The following is a 26,210-nucleotide window of genomic DNA, read 5'->3' as shown; positions in this document are numbered from 1 at the left end:
TGTAGAGCACCTTTCTGGTTATCACAGTAATATTCACATCCAATGATTACTAAATTCAAGGAGGTCCTTCTGCATGATTGCATCATTTTGCAGGAGGACAGTAATGTGGGAAACACTATTTAACATTTGTCAATTAATTAGATTGATCAATTAAACCTTTAGTCTACTAAGAATTTCAGAATGTTCTTTCGTCGAGGACTAGGGATGCACCGATCCGACTTTTTCAGTCCCGATACCGATACCTGGGTTTGGGTATCGGCCAATACCGATACCGATCCGATACCCATTGTCCATCCCCCCCCCCCCCCCCCCCAAAAGTAAAAATATAAAGTATTCAAATATATTTTGTTTTTAAGAATTGTAAAGGATCACAAGTGTGTTTTTGATTTGTTGTAAACAAAGACAGAAAATAAACTTCATTCATTCAATTAATAAACTGTATGCCTCACTGTCACTGTGTGGAAGAGACGGATCATTCTTTTGTGCAAGGCAACATCAGGCTTGACTTAAAACATTACTTTCCTAACTTAGTGAAACTAAATGTAACAAATTAACACATAGATATAAATGTACTGAATGGTTATTTCTTATTTAATTTATTATATATATATATATATATATATATATACATATATAAATGAAAAAAATCTATATATATTTATTTTTACCGATACCCGATCCAGCTATTTTACTGATATCGGATCGGTGCATCCCTATTGAGGACAGCCCTAGTCAGCGGTCTACCCTTTAGTATTCATGTCTTGATGTGTTCTACTGTGAAACATATTATTTTAGTATTATTCATGTCTTGATGTGTTCTACTGTGAAACATATTATTTTAGTATTCATGTCTTGATGTGTTCTACTGTAGTAGTAGTAGTAGTAGTACAATATACACCATCATTTAACAATATTTGATTTTTACAGTGACTGAAAAGGTACAGACTGAAGCATAATGCTTATATATGCCTGTCCTATATTCTTAACAAAATTAAGACTTGCAGTATTCTAAAAGAAAATAGCAAAAAAACAGTATTATTCACCCTTGTAGTTTTCAAAAATAACTTTACACGCCATTTTCTTAAAAACCAAAAGCGAATTACTCATTCTTAACTGTATATCAGCATTGTTCCACAAGTTAACCCCAATAATAGAAATACACCTCCTTTTAATCCCTTTCTTAGCTTTTTGAACAGTAAATTTACAAATATCTCTCAAATCATCAATCATTTATTGTGCAAAAATCACAACAGTTCCTCTGCTACTTCAACGGAGCTTGTAGACTGAGTAGGGTATATCTGCAGAGCCACTGGGTAGCGAGTGCAAAGCGAGTGGATCTAGAGTAGGGTATATCTGCAGTGCTGCAGCCCCATACTCATTGATTAATGATACTAATACAAATCTATACAATCACCTGTTGAATAAATACCATTACTTTCTAGTTATTACTAAAAAAAACAGTATATATATAAAACAGTATATGTAAAAAAAAAAATATATATATAATTTTTATACTTTTTTTTTTTAAATGTATGCACTGGTATCGGATAAGTATCGGTATCGGCCGATACCCAAAGCTTAGGTATCGGAATCGGATCGGAAAGGAAAAAATTGTATCGGAACATTTTCTTTATCACTACAAAAACCCTGTTTGTTAAAAACATCCCCTAACGATGAGACTTTATAAACAATGGATTTATGTGTTCATAGTAACCAGCCTTGAAAAGGTTCCGAATGGCCTTCTTTTGCAGTAAGACTATTGGATTTACTGTCTTTTTTAAATGTCGACCCCCATACTTCCACACAGTAAGATATGTAAGGAAGTATAAGTGAACAGTAAATGATGTGCATAACATTATTTTAGTATTCATGTCTTGATGTGTTCTACTGTGAAACATATGATTTGCTCCATGTAACTGAATTGAATTGAACTGGGAGCTGATGATGTGCTCTCAAACCCCCCCCCACACACACACACAGATGAACCTGGGCGCCACGGTGACCATGACGCCCGGCAGCGGTGGCGGCAGCAGCGACGGACAGGCTCCACCCACTGAGCCGGCCAGCCAATCGGAGCAGGCAGGTCAGGGACAGACCTTCCCCGCATGGACTGCCCCGTCCAGTCAGCAGGCTGGACAGGGACAGGCCCCCCCCCGGGTCATCAGGATCAGCCACCAGGCGGTCCCGGTGGTCATGATGCAGATGAACACGGACGGTGTGTTGTGTCTCCTACCTGCCACTAATTGAATGCTCCGACCCCTCCTGAGTTGTTGCTGCTGGCTGCAGCCCGTTGGGACCGGATGATTACTATACCACTGCATCCTTTTTACGCTGCCAAGTAGGGATGTCGGGATGAACCGGTTTTGCCATAACCACGGTTAAATAACATCACAGTTTCATAACTAAGAATTGTAAAAGCTACGATGTCTAGCTGTGGTGTCCTGCATCTCGTGAGTCACGTTGTGTGTGGTGGTGGTTTGTTCACATTCCAGCCTTACATCCACCAAGAAAGCGCCAAAATATAAACTTAAACTAGCTGTATACTGTATTCCCAATATACATGATTTTTAAGTAGCCACACGTTACACTATTAAAAACGAACTGGAGCGGTGGTCAGGTGGCGTAGCAGAGATTGCGCTCATCACCAACGCAGGAGATGCTGGGTTCGAGCCCAGCTCTCGGCGTTGCCACCAGCTTGGCTGGCCGTTCACACTAATACAATTGGCAGTATTAGGGGGTGGGGAAGCTGGCGGGTGGGAATCTGGCGTTGTGGACAGCGACGCCTACAGGTCAGGTCTCGGCGCTTGCTAAGCGGGGCAGGACTTGGTGGAGATAGCGTGCCCTCCCACGCGTTACACTTCACCAATGAGAGTCCTCGCTGCCAAGTGAAAAGACGTCACTGGCTGTCGGCGCACGTCTCGGAGGAAGCGTGCGATCGACTCGGGACACCCTTGTACCGACTCGTAGGAGAACATGCATACAGCAGCCAGGTAGGGGAGGGGGGGGAATTGGCACAACGACTAATTGGGACGGGAAGAAAATCAGAGAAAAAAATTTAAATAAAAAAAATTGATATAGCTGATGATGATGATAATAATTTAAATTCATTAGCTATATTGGAAATGTTCTAAAATCATTAAGTCTGCTATAGGTGTCTCTCTCGCTCTGACATGAATTAAGCTAATTCTCTTTATTAATTGAGTTTTAGTCAAAGACAATTATAATGAAAAAAAAAGCTGTGTTTTTTTCCTTCCATATTGTCGATAAGAAAACTTTATTTCTTCTGACAATAATTGTGCCACCAAAATCTAACATGGTGACGTCCCTACTGCCAAAAGCATTAGCTGAGTGTGCAGTGAACCAAAGAGTGAAAGTGGCTTGGAACTTCTCTTGATTTACAGAACTGAATTTGGGAAGCTTTTTAATACTCTTTTTTTTGCTGTGCCAGTTGAATAATTAGCACTCATTATTGCCTTTTTTTTTTTTGATCCACTTTTTCTCCCATTTTCTATATTTTCTCCCATCCCAATTTCGTGTCATCCAATTCAACCCTCCCCTGTCACGAACTCTGTTTCTTGCCTCCCACAAGCCGGCTGCAATGTGGACTAAGTCATACATAGCACAAGTCCCCTCCGGTACTTGAGGTAACAGCAGTCGCATCTTTTCACCTGCGCAGCTCGATCTCTGTGTCGAGGAGTAACGCGTGCGAGGCTCACGCTGCCCCCGACACTTCCTGATTATACTGCGCAGGCGCACCAACCGACCTGTAGGAGTCGCTGTCCACAACGCCCGATCCCCACCCATCAGTTTCCCACCCCCTAATACGGCCAATTGTATTAGTTTGAACGACCAGCTAAACTGAAAGCAATGTGGAGCGCTGGGCTCGAACAGGCGAGCCCAGCGTCTCCGCATTCGTGGCGAGCGCCTTGCACACTACGCCACGTAGCCGCCCAGCACTCATTATTGCTAACTGACATTTTGGAATACAGTGTCAAATGTTGGAATATTGAGGTAACCCTCAACCTTTTAGTGTGTGTTCCATACAGGCCCTGGAAGTAACCCTCAACCTTTAGTGTGTGTTGTGTGTTCCATACAGACCCTGGAAGTAACCCTCAATCTTTTAGTGTATGTTGTGTGTTCCATACAGGCCCTGGAGGTAACCCTCAACCTTTAGTGTGTGTTGTGTGTTCCATACAGGCCCTGGAAGTAACCCTCAAGGTGCTGGGCAGCAGATCCCACAGCCGTCAGGTGAGAAATACAGCCGTCCTCCTCCACTAATGAAACTCATACCCATTCTGATTACTGATAACTAGGGGTGTAACGATAGATTGCGATGCAAAAAGCTTGACCATGTGCATCCTTGAAATTAAGAAATGGTTTGCGATAGCGGTGTTCTATTATTTCTAATAATTGAATCTTATTATTATAATTCTTTTATCAAATCTTTTTTATTTCTTTTTTTTAACATAACATAACAAGACATACTTGGAACAAATCAACAGACAATAACAATAACATTTGTGGTCACAAGAGAACAGGACAAATTTATATACTATAAAAAATATAATTATAAAAATACAAAAAATATATGTAAAAATTGTTTGAACGGCAATCAACGTTATTCTATCACGTTTTGACTTTGCTCTTTCAACGGCATACGTCGCACTGCGTTCTGTGGAGGCGGGTGTGGAAGTAACGTTATCAGACGCAACGACACAGCGGCAGCAGATGAAGGTGAACACACTGGAGTCAACATAGCTGCAGCTTGAAAGGGCTGAGCATGGCATTGCTGCTGTTCCAGACGATGAACATGGGTGTAGCGGGGAGAGAGGCCGGGCTGGCGCCACACATTTTTGCTCACTTTAAACCTTGCTACATTAGCATGTTTGAGTCTGCCCCACGTCAGTTGTTTGCTTGGTCGACAGTTCCTCCACCGAGTTCCACAGCCATGGCTGTATTCGCCTCCAAACAGAAACTGCTGGAGCTTCCATTACACAAACGAATCATGGTTCTGACATGCTGAGGACATAGTGGGGCTTCTTACATTTCAGATAACAGCCACAGTGAAAAGATCTCCAGTGGCTCTCATTGTGCCCCTGAAGCACACAATGGAGCAGAGCAGGGCATCCAATGAGAGCCATGAGAACATGAAGAGAGCCAGACCGAAAGACCTGTCAGACAGATACATGAAGAGAGCCAGACTGAAGACCTGTCAGACAGATACATGAAGAGAGCCAGACTGAAGACCTGTCAGACAGATACATGAAGAGAGCCAGACTGAAAGACCTGTCAGACAGATACACAGAGGAACACATCTATCTTCCACAGGCTGAAGGAGAAAGGCTGGAGAGGGTGCCCCAGCTCTGGAAGACTTCCTGCATTGTCCCGGTGCCCAAGAAGGGACGACCCAGCACCCTCAACAACTACAGGCCAGTTGCTCTGACGTCACACGTCTTTGTTTGAGAGACTGGTCCTGCAACATTTCAAGCCCCTGGTGTGGGACTCCCTCGACCCCCCCCCCCCCCCCCTGCTGTGTGCAAACATCGGGGTGGAGGACGCCATCATCTATATGCTCCACAGATTATGTGTGTGTGTGTCTGGGCTTTCTCAAACTGCCTAGATGTAATTTTGTGTGTTCAGGTATAGGTTGTGTGTGAGGGAGATAAAAGAAAGAGAGTGAATGTGCAGGGCTTGCCTCTGTTGCTTTTGTGAAGATACCCTATATTTAGGAAGTTTCTTCTACCTCTGCTATTAAAAGTCCCATTTGACTGGATGAAATGGAAGCGAGGGGAGTAGGTACCACCAGCCCCACACATGCAGGAGGGGAGCCTGGTGACCTGACGGACACCGAACAATCTCCCCCTCAAGAAGACTGGAAGATCTCCTCTGGGACTCGTTCACTGAACCAGTGGCCGCAAGGCCCAATGGTGGAATCCAGACTGTAACTGACGCCTCTATTTCACTCAGTCCTCTCAAGTGGTGGAATGAAAATGCTTGATTTTCCCCACTGCTGGCCAAATCATACCTTTCTGTCCCAGCATTTCTAAATATTGTGAAAGAATCTAATTGTGATCCCAGTGTCGCATATTGAACCAAATTGAGTTAATCGTTACACCCCTACTAATAACTACTAATAACTCTTAATTATTTTGGTAACCATCCACCACTGCACCAAAATCGATACATACATACATAGATTTACAGTTTTAGCTGTTGTGTCTCATATCTATCTGCCCCCCCCCAGGCGCTATGCCCCCAGACTTTGTGCGTAACCTCATGCAGCAGATCAGCCAGATGGCCACTGGGGTCAGCCAGCATGTGGCCACCGGGGTGGCTACCGGGGTGGCTACCAGCGCTGCCACCGGCCAGCCGATCCCACCTCAGCCCACCCCTCCCGGCTCCACCTCAACAGCCACCTCCTCCACCACCACCACCGGCCCCAACACACCCACGACCACCCCCACCGCCCCGCCTCCGCCTCCCCCCACCGGCCCCCAGCCCCAAGCCAGGGTGGTGTTCACCCGCCCGGCCTTTGCCCCCGGCATGCACCCGATGGCCTTTGGCACTCGAGGGACCACCATCAACGTGAGGGCTGCCGTGCCGGGTCAGCAACCGGGACAGGTGGGCATGTTGTCTCGGGATTCAGTGGCTTGTGGGTTTAGCTTGCTGATGCTGTGTGATTTAAAAGTTGAGTTTTATATTTATCCATGCTGTCCTGTCACAGCCTTTCAACCCTGCTGCCCTCAACCAGATGATCAGTGGACTGGTGGGACAGCTCCTGTTGCCTGGGCAGATGGGTAAGTAGAGCCACTGTGCTCTAATGGTCATACAGTGGAGTGAAGGTGGCTTTCTGAAGTATGCATAGTAAACCAGTTGTCTTCTTGGTGGGACAGTTCTAAATCTAACATTGATTTGATATGATTTCAATGTAAATAAACGAATGTTTTCAGTTTCAAACCTGTTTCTATTGATTTTTACAGCCGGCCCAACAGTCTCCTCCCCCTCTCACACTCACACTCACTCTTCCTCCTCATCCTCCTCTTCCTCCTCCTCCTTTTCTTTCTCCACGTCGGGCCCAGCGCCTCCTCCCACTGCAGATGCCACCGCTCCGACCGGCCAACCCGGGACAGCCCCCAGCCAGCCCCACCCCCAGCCCCAAGCGCTGCCACCAGACCTCAACCAGCTCCTTGGCTCCATCCTGGGAGGTGCAGGGGTAGGAGGTGTAGGAGGTGTGGGGCCTGGTGGGGCCCCCTCTATCACCGTCACCATGCCCGGAGTCCCAGCCTTCATCCAGGGAGTGTCTGAATTCATGCAGCAGGTTGGTGTCTGAATAGGTTCACTAGCATAATTGAGTTTATTAGGATCCCCATTAGCTGTTGCATGACAACAACTAGTCTTCCTGGGGTGAGCACACAAAACATAATACACATTCGACAAGACTTTTACAGAATTGAAAATGAAAAACTGATTTCCTAAGTATTTTCTTTCAAGCATTGACTTTCATATTTTTCATCATATACCACTTATTTTCTGATTTTCATTTCATTGGACTTTCATTTCAAAGTTTGCATATGACTGTCGACATTTTGTTTATATATATATACTGTATATATATATATTCTGACAAACCTGATAGGGTACAGGCTCGCCACGGTTCGAATACAAACAAATGCGAATGTCCACACGAGCAATATCAATAAATAGAAGTATTTATTGAATTTAGGGCAGAATGCAGAAGGAAAATGCAATAGAATGGTCGTGATCCGGTCCGTGGGTCAAAAACAAAAAACAGGCTCGCAGACAGAAAAAGGGATTGTTCACAATTCAGAGTAGTCGACCAGTCCAGGGTCCGTACACAAGGGGGAATCTCAGCTAGTCCATGGTCCAGTACACAAAGAACACCTATCTCGCTTTCTCCTCACCTTTCACTACCTCTCACCGTCGCAACTCTGAATATCAATCTCTCTCTCTCTATACCACAACTCCAACTCCTTACTCCGCTCAACTCAACCCTCTCTAACCTAGTGTTAATGTAGTGTGTGGGACTGGGTGTGTGCACGTGAGATGTGGCTCGACTAATGATGTGCAGGTGTGTTCTATCAGTACTATCAGCTACCTAATTGACTCTACTCCTTCCGTGATGGACATATCTCCATCCTTCACATATCCAAAGGAGGGGGGAGGAGATCTGTCACAATATATATGGTGATTTCTATTGAATTAGAGTAGAGAAATCTTATTTTCCTCACTGGGGTAATTAATTTAGCAGCAAGCTGTTAAAAACAAAAGAAACATTAAGATTTGACACTTGAGACATCACATTTTTACCCTTAATTTCATACATAAAGCAATCATCAAAAGCAACTACCGGTATAAAAATCAAATGTTTAAATTTTTGTACGAGCTGCATAATGTAAACAAGCTACTGAAAAAGCCATTTTCTCAAAATGACATATTGCCTTTATGCAAAACACTTCTTTTTCACCATAACTTGTAGGTACTGCCATCAAACTTGACACGGTGCTTGTTAACAGAAATAGCTGTTAATTTGCAGAAGCTTTATTTTAACTTTATATATATATACAGTATATATATTGCTATATCCATTTTATGTGGAAAAAATAGGGACAAATGCAAATTATTTTGCTCTTTTTAAAAATACCCCTCTGTAAATGTCCAACTATTTAATTATTCAATACACACAGAAGAATGAACTCTTGTTGCACATTTGTATGGAATATTAGCTAATTTGGGTTAATAAAAAAAATATAAAAGTCTAATACTAAATATTTTTGTGGAGGGACAATAATGTGGGAATACAATTTTACAGATTTGTTGATATAATCAACAACAATCCAACGAATATTAACACTATGGTCGCCAAAAACGCCTTACCACGTCATTCCCCGCCATGCTCATTCTGCCAAAGACGCCGTACCACGTCTTTGATATCAATATTTCAAAAATCTGTGATCGCAATCATATTTCTCGCCCGGAGACTTGAGATCTATTGTTGATCCCCTCTCAACTCGGATCGCCCAAACCGGAAACAGGAAACAGAAGCTGGTGCTCATTCCAATTCGGTCCGATCACTCGCTAATAGTCCCAGGACTCGAGCTAGACACAATGGATAGCAATCCGTTACCAATAACTCGATAAACATGATTTGGATGTATATACTATTATACAACCTGGAGATGGATTGCATATTTCTACATCCCATAATAGGAATATTTCTGCTCCACGCTCATTGCCCAATGCTACGAGGAAGCTACGGTAAGTTTCAGCGTTATTTTTTAACGTGTTCGATACAAACTGCTCTAATGATCATATCACCCACACTAGATGAATCATCTAACGTTGGCCACGGAATTATAAACAACCCTCCCCCCCCCCCCCCCCCCCCCATCCGGTCAACATCAGATGATAAGTAGTAGCACGTCCATTTGATTTTTTTTATCTCGCGCAGATTGCTATCAAACTGTATTTGATCATCAATATAATGCATTTAGGGCTATAAATCACATTCTGGGGAAAGCTGCAGAAAACGATAAACATACTTATACTTTAGACCGTATTTTAGTATGAATATGTGAATGAAAAAGTATAACGTTGCTACACCCTGAACAATAGATACTTGACGTTGAATGGGCCATAGTAATGTCAATTTAGCAATACAATTTAAAAAGTTATAGCCCTGCAAAGAAGGGGAACTTCTCCATAGACAAATGGAGCTGGCGTGGGATGGTTTATTGTGAATATAAGCCTGGCGACCAAAGTGTTAAACGACTAAGAATTTCTGAAGTGAGACTACTTTGACAGACGTTCACTCCCTCTGAAATAGTAATAGATTGTGATTAAAAATGTTTCTGCTTGTCCATAAATACCTTGATATAAATACGTATTACTAAAACAAACAAACTCCATTTGTATCAATTTCCCTTTCCAGGCCTCCCAGCCCATTTTCACTCCTCCTCCTCCTGACTTCGGCACCAGACCTGCTCCTCCGCCAGGCACTACCCCCACCAACCCCAACCCTAATCTCCCCCCTAACGGAACGGAACTCGACCCAGAGCTGTTCACGGGCATCGTGCGCGGCGTGCTGTCCACCATGATGGGTTCTCTGGGGCAGGCCCAGAGCGACACGGAGAGCATCGCCCAGTTCATGCAGAGGCTCTCCCAGACCACCAACATCTTCATCAGCCCCGAGGACCCTACTGGTAAAGTGCTCCTTGGAGTTATAGTGGACAGAGTAGAGTACTTGAGATATATACAATTAGCATGCTTCTTTCTTTCTTTTTCTTGGGTTTCTCTTTGGATTTGATCCCAGCCCAGCAGGGGAACCTCTGGTTCCAGGGGCAGGAGTCTTAACTAGAGGATACAAATAATAATAATAACAACAGTATCGAGTATTGGTCTGGTACCAGGCTAAAATACTTGCACTCTGTATTGATTAATGTTACGGATGCCAAGAAGTAGCACAATGCTATTTAACAATATTAAAATGATTTAAGGTTCAATATTGTGGGAGGTTGGCATCTGGTTAGATTAGAACTGTAGCTGTCAGAATTCTTCATCAATGGAAGTACTCATATCCATACTCCATATCGGTGAGTCTTCTTAACCACCACACCATCTCCATGTTATTTCATCAGTTTGGGCAGGCTATTTATTGTGGATATTGTGGTGGATGCTACAAATACGTATGGGAACACTGGTTTGGTAACAGCCACGCATCACGCATGTATCACAAAAGATCTTATTCTGCATCATTTCCTCTTTTAGTTTTAGTTATTTGAGGTTTAAACCCTGTTGTCCCTCTAGGGCTAGGCCTTTACTCTTTTTACGACTTCCTTATTTTCCGTCTTCCTTTCTGTCTCCATCTCTCTGTAGGGCTCTGTCTTTCCCTTGCTCTCGGTTTTACTCTCGCTAGAAACTATAGCGAGATAACTACTGTGTGTCTAAACAAAAACACACCAACACCTAATGTTAGCTACCCCCACACACTAGCCTGGAAGCCAGCATGCACAAACAATACATTTTGCGACAGAAGGAACAATTAAATCCAGCAAATGATAATGTTATATTTGCTTGCTGTTCTGTGATTATCCTCCTCTTCTGTTAACCAGCCACATGTTTGGTTGTTACCACTGTAGAAAAGCCATCAGCCAGAAGCTTTGTTGCTTCCCGATTTGCCTTGCCATGATACCTCTTTCAAAATAAAAGTCACTCAATACTATCGTCGCAGTCCACGGTCCGTATTGGCCAATTTCATGTCATGTCGTCAATATGATGAGTTTGCCCTTTTCAGCATTTTTTCTGGGTCAAATTCAGGCGGAGGTGGTACCTCATAATTTTAACATTTGTACGCATGTGTGCCCTTGCTCAACCTAGTTGTTGTAGCCAGTAAATTGTTATATATTAATAAATATAGTGCTGTACCCAACTAAGAATCTTCTCAGTCTAATCAGATTTAGCTGTTCACTGCGACCATTCGACTATTAATTATTTCCCCCCTCCATATAGCAATCAGAAAATACCATGAGGAAAATGTTTATGCCTCTGTTGTTTCTCCTCTTCTCTCCCTCGTGTGTATCTGGCCACAGGCACTGTTGCCTAGCAACTCAGACTCGCTGGCTTTCTCTGCCTTCGAGAGCATGCATCATTCCTCGCTGCTTTCTGCACCTATTAGCACACTTTATTCATATTCATTATGTCAGAAAGACCACCCGCAGGCTAGACAAATTAGGCTGCCGCAGACCTCAAGGAAGTTTTGGTTTACTCTTGATCTTGTAATAGACGTACTATAAAGACAGAGGGCTAACATAACAGATTATAAAATAGATCTATCCGTATCAAACCGTGCACATAAAACAGCAGTACTAAAACATAATGCACAACAATATTAGTCTCATCACAGGCTCGTGGCCTTCAGCATAATTTACAGCTGGTTTAGGAGGACAAGTGCACTTTTTTGCATGACAAAGCATATGCAAATATAATGACTTGCACTTACACATTACCTGTAGGTCTACTTCTGAATGAAGTCCATGTGCTGATCTTTCATTGAAAGGATATCCATAAAACTAGTCAGCTCTAGTCTACATGCTGTTCAGTCTGGAACATTCGGACCCCTTTCTGCCTCTTTCTTTAATGAACTCTGGTGTAGATCTCCTTAAACGTCTCATATTTTCTTTGCTTAACATGACAGACATCGTGAGGTATAGATTTAGTCTTGCCAAAATGCAACTTTTGCAAGAAATTAGATTTTAGAGGGTAATTTATCCACAATGTATTATTAATAGCCAGATTTTTACACCAAAATAAGCTCTGTCATGATTTATTTGGAGAAGCCATGCCAAATCTGCCCCAATAGAATGTTCCTTAGTTCCATAACCCTTTATTTTTTATTTATTTTTTACAGCCACTGTGACTTGTAGTCGAAGCTTCTTCCAGTGAATAGTCGAAGTATTAGTAAATGGCCTAAATAAAATAGGGCCAACTTTTAACCTATGTCATGATTTGTAGTTTTTGGCTTCCATCCCAGTCACCCTTGCAGAGAACTGTTGTGTATACAGTGTACACCTACAGAGTTTCTGCTGCAACACCCTCCATAACATTATCTGCTCCGCAGTGCAGACTCTCTCTTTCTCTCTTTCTCTCTCAGACCTGTCAAACTGACAGCATCTTGTTCGTGTGTAGAATCATGGCTTGATCTGATCGTTCGTTAAGCCATTACATCGTCTACTACAATGACTTATCGCTCTGAGACACGTGGCAGCAAACTGGCTACTTCTGTTTCTATAAACTGGGATTTTATATGTCTGCACTTTATGTGCACTATTTTACTGTATTCTATCTTACTCTTTTTATTATTGTCTATTTAAAACTGAATCAAACCATAATATTATTTATTACGTATTGAGCTGTACTGTATTGTACCCATTCTGCAATCTGTTAATAAAGTTTTCAATCAATAAACAAGATGGCCTGTTGGGATGTTAGATCCTAATGTGAAAAACTGATTTTATATGTCTGCACTTTATGTGCTCATTTTATGCCCTGTCTTTTCTGTTGTGAAGCACTTTGAGCTGCATGAATTTCTGTATGAAAGGTACTATACAAATAAAGATTATTATTATTATTCTTTGTTTCCTGGCTGGGATGCAGACTAATGTAGTCGGACAACGCTACAGCACCGTGCATGTTATTAGAATCAAAACGGAAAAAGTATATTTACCCAGGTTAGGTTCTCTGAGCACAAATGCTATTTTCAGCAATGCCCTGCTTCACACTCAGTTCTACACATTCACACCTGGGAGCCGCCCAGTACAACCACAGTCTGACACTGTTGGCCACTGAGCAACTCCACTGGAGCAGCCTTGCTCAAGGGCACTTCAGCTGTGGATATTGAGGGACAGGAGTGCATTATTAATTGACTTCTCCATACAGATCTTTCCTGCCAGTCCGGGGGATCGAACTGGTGACCTTCTGGTCAAAATCCCGCTTCTCTAACCTTTAGGCCACCCTGCTAACCCTGCACATTATAGATGTCTCTGAATCCACAGATAAAATATCACACCTGCATAGAATTCAGATCAACAAATCACTATGCTTGTGAGGACATCTCATGGCTACAGAAAACGGCTGTCTGATTATGGGTACTGAGGGTAGTTTGGGTTAGTAGCTTCTTTCTGATTATGTGGATACTGAGGGTAGTTTGGGTTAGAAGCTTCTGTCTGATTATGTGGATACTGAGGGTAGTTTGGGTTAGAAGCTTCTGTCTGATTATGTGGTACTGAGGGTAGTTTGGGTTAGAAGCTTCTGTTCTGTCTGATTATGTGGATACTGAGGGTAGTTTGGGTTGGTAGCTTCTGTCTGTTTAGGCATAACAAAAAAATATTGTTTGTTTCCTGTTGGTTGTCAGTTACGGCCATGGGTAGGTAGGGAATTTATTTTTTATTTTATTCTTTCTCACGGCAACTATGGATAGGGAATTTCTTTATTTAATGTCTTATGTGGGTACTGAGGTTAGTATGGTTAGTAGCTTCTGTCTGATTATGTGGTAGTGTTGTCACGATACTGGAACTTTGAACTTTGATACGATACCTTGAAAAGTATCGATATTTGATACCATTTTCGATACCACGGGGGGGGGGGGTGGAATTTGATATATATTTTATTTTTTAATAGATTTTGTTTTTGTTGCTGGTTGATTCTCCTCAGCTTCTCTCTGGTACTATAAGAGAAGATAAATATAAATAACACTTTTAAAACCCTTTGTTTATCTTTAGATCACAGTCATAAAAATAACTAAATGATATAATCTTAGAAATTAAGTAAAGTTAATAGTACTGCGTGTTAAGCATAACAGATTGATTGATTGCCAATTGTATTAACAGATTGCAGAATACAATACAGTAGAGCTCACTACACACAATTGTTAAGGGGATGCAGACCAGACGAGACTTTTGTCTTGTTTACATCAGGGTCCCCCATTTTCAATTCATCATAACATTTTTTTATCAAATTTAATTTATTACCTTTTTTCAACTGCAAAGTAAAACTTTGTCAACATGTTTTATCTAATCAAATAGTCTGTTCATCTCACTTCAATCATTTTATTGCAGAACATGGTATTTTCTCAAGCAGACGGATGTAAACACTGTAATCTGTGTTGCATGTACCTGACAAAAAACTGAACTGTTTGTATTAGTCATATTCCAACTTAACTGAATGCACGTGTGTGTGTGTGTGTGTGGACTACTGTACTATTACAGGTATTGAAATGAACAATGCAACTTCCTTATACAAAAAAAATAAAAATATTTTTTTTAATTAATTAAATATCGATATTGCGGGAAATGAGTATTGAAACCGTTTTAAATATTCAGAATCGATATGTATCGAAAAATCGATATTTTTGACAACACTTATGTGGGTACTGAGGGTAGTTTGGGTTAGAAGCTTCTGTTATGTCTGATTATCTGGGTACTGAGGGTAGTATGGGTTAGAAGCTTCTGTCTGATCATCTGGGTATTGAGGGTAGTTTGGGTTGGTAGCTTCTGTCTGATTATGTGGGTACTGAGGGTAGTTTGGGTTAGAAGCTTCTGTCTGATTATCTGGGTACTGGGGGTAGTTTGGGTTAGAAGATTATGTCTGATTATGTGGGTACTGCGGTAGTTTGGGTTAGAACAGGGGTCGGCAACCTGCGGCTCTTTAGCCAATCAGCTGCGGCTCCCTGGCCCCAATTTTTTTTTTTTCATCTAAAATATATAGTCAACAAAAATATACAGTACGTCACACCCTGCACCTCTCCCTGCCGTCTGCAAGTAGCTAATGTTGAGTTTCCGACCCCCCAGTAAGCTAACCATGGATACATCCAAAAAAAGGAGTCTGAGGAACATAGAGGGTTTAATTCAGCGTGGACAGATTAAGTTGCTTTCACGACTAACTATGCAGGCTTACCTGTATGCCTGATATGTGGTGCGAAATTTGCAAACAACGAAAAATTTACTTTTTATTTGATAGATTTTCCACAAATAAGGGAAGGACTCAAATAGAGCTATATAGTTCAGGGTTTTATTTCAAAGTAGGTCTACAGATGCCATTGTTTTTTCTCCTTTTCTGTGTTTTATTTCAAAGTAGGTCTACACATGGTAGTCTTTTTTCAAAGTGGACTACTTTTTATTTTATAAATGTTCCACAAATAAGGGAAGGACTCAAATATACCTGAATACCGTAATTCCTCTAATAGTAACCGGGTCTCAAATACAAGCCGGGTCTCTATTAATGGCCGGGTGCGCTCTTGAGCTAAGCAATTATAAGCCGGCCTCCTAATACAAGCCGGGTTACTAATATACTGAGCTGCATACTGAGCTAGTTACTTGATTTCACTTTGAAAACGTTGAAATGACCAGTGACCACCTGTAATTGCACTGTTTACTATTTCATACAGTACTTGGTTTCAATAAATGAACCCAGTACATTTTACTGGGTTCAAACTGACACAAAATGTTGATTTATTCATTATGATCCGTTTGAAAATTTGAAATATAGGCCTCCCTCTTATACAGGCCTCCTCCTAATACAAGCCTGGTACCCGCTACAGTTGAAACAAATACAAGCCGGGGTTACTATTAGAGGAATTACGGTAGTTCAGGGTTTTATTTCAAAATCTGTCTACAGACATCGGTGTTTTGTCTCCTCTTCTGTGTTTTATAAAAAAAATAGGTCTACACAGCCAGTATTTTTTCTCCTCTTCATAAGAGTTTGATGTTTTCCTTTGTTATAACAGGTAAAAACAGCAATACAAAGTAAAAAAAAAAAAAAAGTCTTTTTGTTGCTTTATAATTCCATTAATGCAACAAACTGTGTGCTATAAGTATAAAGTATAATAAATCGCAAATCAAGTCAAGTCAAGAGTTTTATTTGTCACGGCATACAAGTATACAATGAAATGCGGGGGGTCTTGCCCGCAACGATGTGCATAATACAATAGTAATATATAATAGAATCCAATAGAACGACATTGTGCAATAAAACAAGTAAACAAAGTAGGGCATATTGGTATATGTACATGAGTTATTTACAGAGCATGGTAGGACATGCTAGGTCCTGTGGTAGTGCAATACACTGTTGGCTACGGATGAGGCACTGGGTCTTTTATGTACACTGCTATACATGCTATATTATACAATCTCAAGTTATACTATTCTTAAAGTGACCTTTCCTTTTGTAAAGTGACCAAGTGTGAGCGTGTGCAGCATGAGTGTGTGTTTGCTCATGTTAAAGTGGCTGCTAGTGTGTGAGCGTGTACAGTGCGTGTGTCGTGTGTGTGCTCATGTGTGCTTGTGTGTGGAGAGTTCAGTGTTCAAGGCTCTGATGGCCTGAGCCGAAGCTGAGCCGAAGTCTCTCTGTCCTAGTAGCTGGTGTTTGCAGGCGTCTGCCTGACCGTAGCAGCATGAACAGGCTGTTGTTGGGGTGGTGAGGGTCTTTCATTATTCTGCAGGCTCTGGATTTGCACCTCTTGTTGTATAGAACCTGCAGGGGTGGTAGTGCAATACCCGTGTTACGCTCGGCTGAGCGCACCACTCTCTGTAGGGCCTTCTTGTCCTGTGCCGTGCTGTTTCCATACCAGGCAGTGATGTTTCCAGTCGAGATGCTCTCTACAGCTCCGGAGTAGAAGGACTGGAGTATCTTCCCAGATACTCTGAACTTCCTTAACTGTCTCAGGTGGTAGAGGCGCTGCTTCGCCTTTTTTACGACTGAGTCTATGTGTGTTGTCCATGTCAGATCCTCTGAGATGTCGACCCCCAGGTACTTAAAGCTGCTCACCCTGTCCACGGTAGCCCCGTTTATCCTCAGTGGTGTGTGTGTCTCCTGCTGTCTTCTCCTAAAATCCACGATCAGTTCCTTTTCCTTGGTTTTACCAATGTTCAGGAGCAGGCTGTTGTCCTGGCACCAGTGTTCCAGTACCTCAACCATTACTTTGGGTATGCAATTGTCAGGCGTTTTATGCTAAATGTGGGGTATGCTTGGCGATATATAAAACGTTATACACTGTTATCTTCATTTTAAGGGTAAATAGGTTGTGCGGCTCCCTGAGCATTTTATTTTGTGGGAGGGGGGAAAAGTGGCTCTTTTGATAGTAAAGGTTGCTGACCCCTGGGTTAGAAGCTTCTGTCTGATTATGTGGGTACTGAGGTAGTTTGGGTTAGAAGCTTCTGTCTGATTATGTGGTTACTGATGGTAGTTTGGGTTAGTAGCTTCTCTCTGATTATGTGGGTACTGAGGGTAGTATGGTTAGTAGCTTCTCTCTGATTATGTGGGTACTACTGAGGTATTTCAGACCTGGCTACTGTCTTAGACTCTTAGCTGTATATCTCCCCTTCTTTGTCTTAGGTTTCTTTGGAGAGCTTCTGAATCTGGTGTGCCAGACGTTCACCATGTCAGACCTGGTGATGCTGCTCCATGGCCAGCACCAGCCCCTGAGCCGCATCCAGCCACAGCTGTCTCAGTTCTTCACCCAGAACTTCCTCAGCGGCAGGGAACCCACAGATGCCAACATCGCTGTCAGTACCCCTCGCCAGCCACCAGGGTGTCCCCATCAGTCTATTATCCAGACCAGGGGTTCTCAAACTTTTTTATACCACGACCCCATTTTATTTAGGATTTTTTTTGGCGACCCCACACTTAATGTATCGCATAATTTCAACGTGGAATTTAGGAATATCAAAATAAAAGCACACGTTGTTGAACTTGATCATGCATATTTATTCGAAAATTTTATTACAGCACTGTTATCAATACACATGTATAAAACTAGGCATATTTAGCCAAAATATGTTGCCAGAACATTAAAAAAAAATATATATATATATATATTTTTAATGTTTTACTTGCTACTGTCACCTACCCACGACCCCACTTTGAGTCGCGATCCGTAGTTTGAGAACCGCTGATGCAGACCCAGCAAGCCACGGGGCTAATGTACCCTCCACAGTGGACCTAGATATTGGGGAACATTAAGAAAAAGTATCTTAATATTACCAACATGGCTTTGAGTTTTCTGGCAAATTCTGTTTCAACTAGACGCCTAATTATGTGGTTATGTTTTCAAATCCTGTTCAGATTTTAGTTCCCTCAGAGGGAAACAACACTTGTGATTGGAGGATCGAGAAAGGCGGGTGGGGTTTGAGATGGGTTAATTCTATCATAGCAACATTTCTGGGGTCAAACATCTATATTTATTTATTCTTATATGAGATGGATTAACTAATTTAAATAACTTATAATTGATTGATACGTTTTTTTTTTTTTTTTTTTTTTTATCATTTTTATCTTCTCCCTCTTTTTCTTCTGTCCTCCCCATCCCTTTCGTGTCCTCTAATGGCAGTCTGCTGCTGAAAGCCTGGTGGGAGTGCACCTGGAGGAGTACATCACGGAGAGCTTTGTAAGTCTCGTCTACCGTCAACCGCATCCTCCTTTTGGATAATGCAACGGAAATAACACAACATGAAAGAACCTACAACAACACTGTATCTTCCCTCTTCTCCCCTGGTCTCTCAGAGAGAGTCGTCTGTCACCGTGCTGGAGGGGGTCGACATCACCCAGACCAACTCGTCCTTCTTTAGACAACAGCTCACACGCATGGCCACACACATCCTCCGGTGCACAGGTGAACACAGACACGTCACTGATTAATTTAGCACAGTGGTGGGTAACGACTAGGGCTGCAAAATAAAACCCACGGTTCGGATCACGGTTTTGAGTCACAGATCGGATAAGCAAAAAAACAACAACCAAAAACATCAATATTATCTGAAAGCATAGTATTGTCTAGTATCAGTTAGGCTTATTTGTTAATACTAGGTGGCGCTCATAAGGGCGTGTGTCTGAAGGACTTTTTTCTTTTCATTCCGGTGTAATGAAAGAGTTAACTTTGAAACCGGAAATATCAAACTACCTGCCACTGCATTGGGCTGTATATAAGTTGTTATAAATAACATTAACACTTTGACTGCCGGGAGCCGTCTTTAGACGTCTTTGCTGGCCATGCTAAAGTTGCCGGGGGACGCTGTACGTCGTCTTTATATCAATATTTCAAAAATCTGCGATCGGATTCATAATGTCCCTCCGCTGGCCTGAGATCCACCAGCAGGACCCACTGAGCTCTCTGGCGGTTCAGGAGCGCCATCTGGTGGCCGATCGGCGCAAGCGCTTAACAGGAAGCGCACTAGAGGTTTTGCTAGACGTCCGTATTGCTTCCGGCCACTCGGTACATGTTCCGTGACTCTAGCTCGTCACACTACATAGCGATCGATTGCTAATAACTCGATAAACAACATGATTTGGACGTATATACCATTATACAAGCTGGAGATGGACCGGGTAATAATATATCCCATAATGATAAAATTTCTACTCGACGATGATCGCCCAACGGCGCGCGGAGACTGGGGTGAGTTTCAGCGTGTAACGTTACCGTCTTCGATAATAACTGATATTATCAACATTTGACCCACATTAGATGATTGGTATAACGCTGCCCACGGAATTATAAACGCCCCCTCGCCCATCCGGTCAACATCAGATGACGTGTAGTAACTTCTAGAAGTACGTCTAGTTGGAATTTTTTATATCGCGCTGATTGCCATCAAACTGTATTTCATCATCAATATAATGCATTTGGGGCTATATATCACGTTCTGGAGAAAGCTGCAGAAAGAGATGAAAACATACTTATACATTAGACCATACTTTACTATGAATATGTGAATGAAAAAGTTTAACGTTGCTACACAATGAACAATACATATAGGACTTTGAATGGGCCCTAATAATGGCAATGTAGCAATAGAATTTAAAAAGTTATAGCCCTGCAAAGAAGGGGACTTTCTCCATAGACAAATAGCGCTGGCAATCTATGGTATATCATTAATTTAACCTTAGGCAACCAAAGTGTTAAGGCTTTGATTATGCCCTGTCAATATTTTAATGCAGCCAGATAGCTTTCTACTGAATGAACAGAGGAAACTGGTATCTATCCTCTTGTCTCTCTCTGGAGAAGACGATAAGCTAATTTCCCAAAATGTTGGTGTGTTCCTTTTAATATTGGCTTGTTCATGTGCCATGAATTATCCTGTTTAAATAATTGTTCTGCATGTTTCCATATGCACAGCAGCATGACAGCGTGAGCAACAATAGGACCTTTCACAGCAGGGTGTCTTTCTCAGTGGAAAAGGAGAAACAATGTTCTGTTCTGTCTGGATATATTTTATGTTTGTCCCAATCCAGACCAGTCGTTTGGGCCCCAGCTGCTCCAGCTGTGCAACCAGGCACTGTTTGAGTGTCTGGCCCTCAACCTGCACTGTCTGAGGGGAGACCAGACCGCCCTCACTGCTGTCATCAACCACCGCATAGTCAGTATACACACACACACACACAGACTCACTCTCTCACTGTGTCTCTACAGTAGCTCACTCTATATATCGACAGGAACACCAACCGCTGACGTGCCCTTGAGCAAGGCACTTAACCCCCAACTGCTCCAGTGGAGTTGCTCAGTGGCCAATGGTGTCGACTGTGGTTGTACTGGGCAGCTCCCAGGTGTGAATGGAACTGTGTGAATGTGAAGCAGGGCGTTCTTGGAAAAGAGCATCTGTGCTCAGTGAACCTACCCTGGGTAAAATAAAGGTTAAACAAACTATAGCTCTCTCATTCCTGCAATCTAATTTCAGATCACTTTCTTTTACCTGAAGTGATAATGTCCAGAAATAAAGTTCAATAGCCTGTGATTTAGGTGTTGAATTGATAGTACAAGCTTCTGTTCGTTATTTATTCAACCTGTATTAGAGGTTTTGAATTGATAGTACAAGCTTCTGTTCCTTATTCATAACTTGTATTTAAACTCCATAACCTGTATTTAAAATGAGGTTTCCCTCATTTACAGGGACGTAGAGTATACAATTAAAAGAGATGGACCACAAAGATAAAAACAAGTGATCACAGCACGATAAACACAAGATAAGATACAAACCGAAAACCAGAAACGGGAAAAGCAGACATTACAATTACAAAATGACGTACAATGGTTATTAATCAAAGCTTTAAATTGTCCAAAAGTTAGAAGAATATCAAACTTGAAACTGCATTGAAGGGCATTCCAAGAGTATGAAGCACTAAAAAATAAGGCAGTTTTTTCCCAAAATTAGAACAAGCTTGGGGGAATCCTAAGCATAAGTAAATCACTTTAAGTTTAATCACATGCAGTTTCTTTTCTCTCCATATTCAGCTCTTTTCATGGTGCTGAAGAAGCCAGAGGCTGTCATATTGTTCCACCCACCACCAGTGTGTATCAGATTCCCCCTATCACTGGGAGTGGCAACTGAATTAAAACACTCATATTGGCTTCTAGGATAACATTATCCCTTCTCTTTCGTTAAAAACACTTTCAAATTAAAAAGATTGCCCATGTTTATTTTTGGTGATAGCAGGTTAGGCAGGGCAAGGAACACACAGGCAAGCACTGAAATGGATTTAGACAATCAAGAAAAGAGGGCGGGGTTTGAGATGGGTAAATTTGGAAATGTGGCAAACTCATCTGCTACTGTGGTGGGAGTCACTGAAACTATCGCCGGATTCTCCCTAAGATATTACTAGACTGAAATCTGTGATTATTCTCTCATGTATTGTAACAGAGCTTTTGTGCAGGTGTGTAAAGTAATTTCCAGGTTTATTAAAAGTGGGAAAAACACAAAATAATGAATGTTCTTTGGGGAAAAGAGTGTAGATATTCACCACACAGTGTATTGTTTTCTTCTGAAAGATGGTGTGGTATATACAGTATACCAGTTCTCAGTAATATATTAGTCTAATAGTCAAATGTGTGTAGCAATTAGGCCTGTCCCCTCCTAGTCAATTAGTCTTCTAATTCATTTCTGGGGTGTTATATCACTAAGACTTTGTTAGTCGATCAACTTAGAATTATTATAAAAAAAAAAGATTTATCAAAGTTTTCTCCCCATTTTTCTATTTTTCTCCCGTCCCCAATTTCGTATTGTCCAATTCTACCCTCCCCTGTCTCGAACGTTGTTAGGCCATGCCTCCCACAAGCCGGCTGCAATGTTGACGAAGCCTTGCATCACGTGTCCCCTCCGGTACTCGAGGAGGCAGCCGTCGCATCTTTTCACCTGCACAGCGTGATCTCTCAGCGGCGAGGGTCTGCGTGGGAGGGACACGCCGCCCTCGTCGCTTCCTGATTCTACTGCGCAGGCGCACCAACCGACCTGTAGGAGTCGCTGTCCACAACTTCCAATCCCCACCCACCAGCTTCCCACCCCCTAATACTGCCAATTGTATTAGTATGAACGACCAGCCAAGCTGGTAGCAACGCCGAGAGCTGGGCTCGAACCCAGCATCTCCTGCGTTGGTGGCGAGCGCCTTGCCCACTGCGCCACCTAGCCGCCTCAACTTAGAATTTCTGTAGTTGACAGCCCTATCATTTTGTAATGTCTACAATGCCCGCCCTCTTTTCTTGATCCTCCAATCACAACTGTTGCTTCCCTCGGACACTACTAGGAACAGTAGTGTAATGTGTAAAAAGCCAATCCCCTCTCTGATTGTCTGTGGTTCCAGAGGAGGATGTCCAGTGACATGAGCCCCAGCCTGGTAAACTGGATGACCAGCATGATGACCATGAGACTACAGGTCATCCTGGAGCACATCCCTGTCACACAGGAGCACATCCAGCCTTACATCGTATATACACAGGTAAACTACACACATCCCGCTGAAAGATAAGTGTTTCTAGCCTTTGATAATTTGAAACTACTGTATATTTGTATGTATCTAAATGTTTTGATGAATTGAAAATGGAGGACCCTTATGTAAAAAAGCCGAAAGTCTTTTTCTGGTACTGTATTGTACCCATTCTGCAATCTGTTAATTAAGTTTTCAATCAATCGGACAAATGTATAGAAAAGCTTTTTATTATAACCATATAACAAAAAATTATATTATTGTTTATGAATGTGTTAGTATGCTTGACTATTATTTTAGGCATGGTAACAAATAAAATAATAATAATAAAATGAATAAATAAATAGGCTACAATTCTCTTTTTGTGTTACAAATTGTGCTCGCCGATATCAACATACCGGTAGGCCTCTTTACTTACTTAAAAAAGGAAACATCAAGAAATATGTTTATGGTATTCCATCATGTAGGGATGCCCCGATCACGTTTTTTGCCACCGATACCGATCACCGATCGTCGTGAGCCATATCGGCCGATACCGATCCGATACCGATCGTTTTTGATTAAAAAAATTTAAAATTATTTTATATATATATATTTTTTTATAAAATATATATATTATATAATTAGACTTGTACTTGTATTATCTGCGAGACATCGCCACCACGCAACAAGCTCCACTGTCTGTGTGTACTCTAGTAGCCTCGAGCTACGGCCAGGATTCTCCTGCGCTGCAGCTGGACCCTATTCAAGTTTCTTTAGTTTCTTTCAAGTTTCAAGTTTCTTTAATAGTTGTCATACAGAAGTACAGAATACTTTTGTACAAAATGCTTCTTACTGTTGCGCTCCAGAGACTGTGCATGACAAGATAAGTATGAAATAAAAACATAGTAAAAATTAGAAGTAAAAAAAGAGGTCACAGTGTTCAGTTTAGACATATGTACAATGTTCGTAGACGTAGTTACCATACAATATACAATACTGTGCAGTGTACTAATATACAATACTATATAGTGCAAGGCATAAATGGACGAGGTGCAGTTTAGGTACAATTCACAGTAGGTGTACGAGTTGTAGTGCAAATCCTTTATCAATAAATATAAAGTGTAAGTGTGTTTGTGTGATCTAAAGTGTGGAGAGTGGGTGCTGCAGTGTGTTGTTTGTTTGAGTGAGTGAGTGTGTGCGTGTGGGTGTGTGTGCTGTGTGCATTTGATGGTTGTTGCATAGTGATTATTGTTAGTTTAGCGATTATTGTTCGTTTAGCAGCCTGATGGCCTGGGGATAGAAGCTCCTTCTGAGTCTTTCTGTGCTCGCCATAAGACTCCGGTATCGCTTGCCTGACGGCAGCAGTTCAAAGAGGCAGTTGTTCGGGTGGCTCGAGTCCTTAATAATTCTCTTAGCCTTCCCCTTGCACCGCTTGTTGTAAATGTTCTGGAGGGTGGGAAGCCCCCCTCTAATTGTGCGTTCGGCTGAACGTGTCACTCTTTGTAGTCTGCTACGGTCTTGTGCAGTGCTATTCCCAAACCAGGAGGTGATGTTGCCGGTCAGGATGCTCTCTATTGTACATGAGTAGAAGTTCCTAAGGATCTTCTGACTGACTTGGAACTTCCTTAGGCGCCTGAGGAAGTAGAGGCGTTGTCGTGCCTTCTTCACAATTGGTATAACGTTACTGTGCTCAGCAAGCCCTCAGCTCGAATACGCGTCGAATCGAGTGTTATAAGACATTGATATCAGGAGCTATCTGTAGCTACTGCTAGCCGTATATATAACGTTAATACAACGCCTCAGTGAATTATTTAGTTCAATGGGACATTTAGTTTTGAACAGTGATCTAACTTGCGCTAACGTGAGCTAACAGAGTATCATACACGTCTCTACTAGACTATTGCTGGAGCGTTTGTTGATATCAGGAGCTATCAGTAGCTAGCCGGCTAGATACCGTTCGGTTAGACAATGCCTCATCATGTATTAAACTAAAAGTGAATAGTTGACTGGGTCATTTTGTAACGGTAGCTAACGTTAGCTCAGGGAGACGCCGTCCCACTAGACTAGACCCGTGTTTACATGCGTGCGGGAGGGGCTGGAGGATGAGCAGACGCCGCACCACCCGGTGTCTGAGACAGAACTCAGCGAGTAAGATCGGTTTTGACAATCGGCCGAAAATAAAGCATTATCACCGATCGCATATTTATACTGATTATCGGCCGATAACGATCGGTGGCCGATCGATCGGGGCATCCCTACCATCATGCCATGTATGTTTTTTATATATTTTATAATTCTCAGGATTATTGCTGAAGTCTGAGTCATACAATACCCACTGGCTTTCATCTTCAACAGACTAACTTGACTAAAAAGACAAAAAAGTTTATGAGTTTTAAGAGTTTAAGAGACAGCACTCACTGTATCTCTCTCAAACAAAGCTCCATGTTCTCCAGTAATATCTCCATAATCTGAGTTTGCAATGCATGTGTCGTGTCAGGTACAACCGAACCATTTTGATTGACAGTCGCTTCTGCCAATTACATCACACCGCTAGCACCCACCTCCTGCTGTTCTTACCACCAATCGGCAAGCGTTTATTCGTTTTCTACTTCCGGGAAGTCCGCCATTGATTTTGACAACAACAACAACAAAGCTAATAAAGTTAGCTCCCCGCGGCCCACGAGTAGATTACCAGCGCCCCGCAGGAGTACTAAACGAGGCATAATGATTTTACTGCAACGAATGTTATAATAAAAGCTTTTCTATACATTTGCCTGATTGAAAACTTTATTAACAGATTGCAGAATGGGTACAATTCAGTACAGGCTCTCTGAGCAAAGGAAGGCACTGAGATATGAATGACCAACAATGCTATATGGTCGGGTAAATACGCTGATGTTATTGAACATGTAACTATATACAACGTTAATGCCACAAAACGAATGCCTTTGTTAATCATAAGTAAC

General features: G+C 42.1%; 1 protein-coding gene across 2 annotated transcripts in view; it reads left to right on the top strand.

Annotated features, from left to right (window-relative positions):
* Nucleotides 1-26,210, top strand: part of bag6 (BCL2 associated athanogene 6) — a 51,861-nt gene that overhangs the window by 18,983 nt on the left and 6,668 nt on the right. Inside the window, exons 10-20 of one of the 2 annotated variants that reach the window (XM_084336927.1) lie at nt 1,981-2,215; nt 4,198-4,248; nt 6,245-6,621; nt 6,725-6,797; nt 7,080-7,318; nt 9,950-10,220; nt 17,905-18,074; nt 18,899-18,955; nt 19,072-19,180; nt 20,800-20,924; nt 23,140-23,274. In XM_084336927.1, the coding sequence (XP_084193053.1) occupies nt 1,981-2,215; nt 4,198-4,248; nt 6,245-6,621; nt 6,725-6,797; nt 7,080-7,318; nt 9,950-10,220; nt 17,905-18,074; nt 18,899-18,955; nt 19,072-19,180; nt 20,800-20,924; nt 23,140-23,274 (1,842 nt within the window). Of the gene's footprint in view, nt 1-1,980; nt 2,216-4,197; nt 4,249-6,244; nt 6,622-6,724; nt 6,798-6,980; nt 7,319-9,949; nt 10,221-17,904; nt 18,075-18,898; nt 18,956-19,071; nt 19,181-20,799; nt 20,925-23,139; nt 23,275-26,210 lie in introns of both variants that reach the window. The other variant, XM_084336926.1, reaches the window with a different exon arrangement.

Source organism: Notolepis coatsorum (genome assembly GCF_963971535.1).
Source record: "Notolepis coatsorum genome assembly, chromosome: 19".
NCBI classification, from domain to species: Eukaryota; Metazoa; Chordata; class Actinopteri; order Aulopiformes; family Paralepididae; genus Notolepis; species Notolepis coatsorum.
The sequence above is the reverse complement of the archived record's forward strand: the minus strand, read 5'-3'. Positions and strand labels throughout refer to the sequence as shown.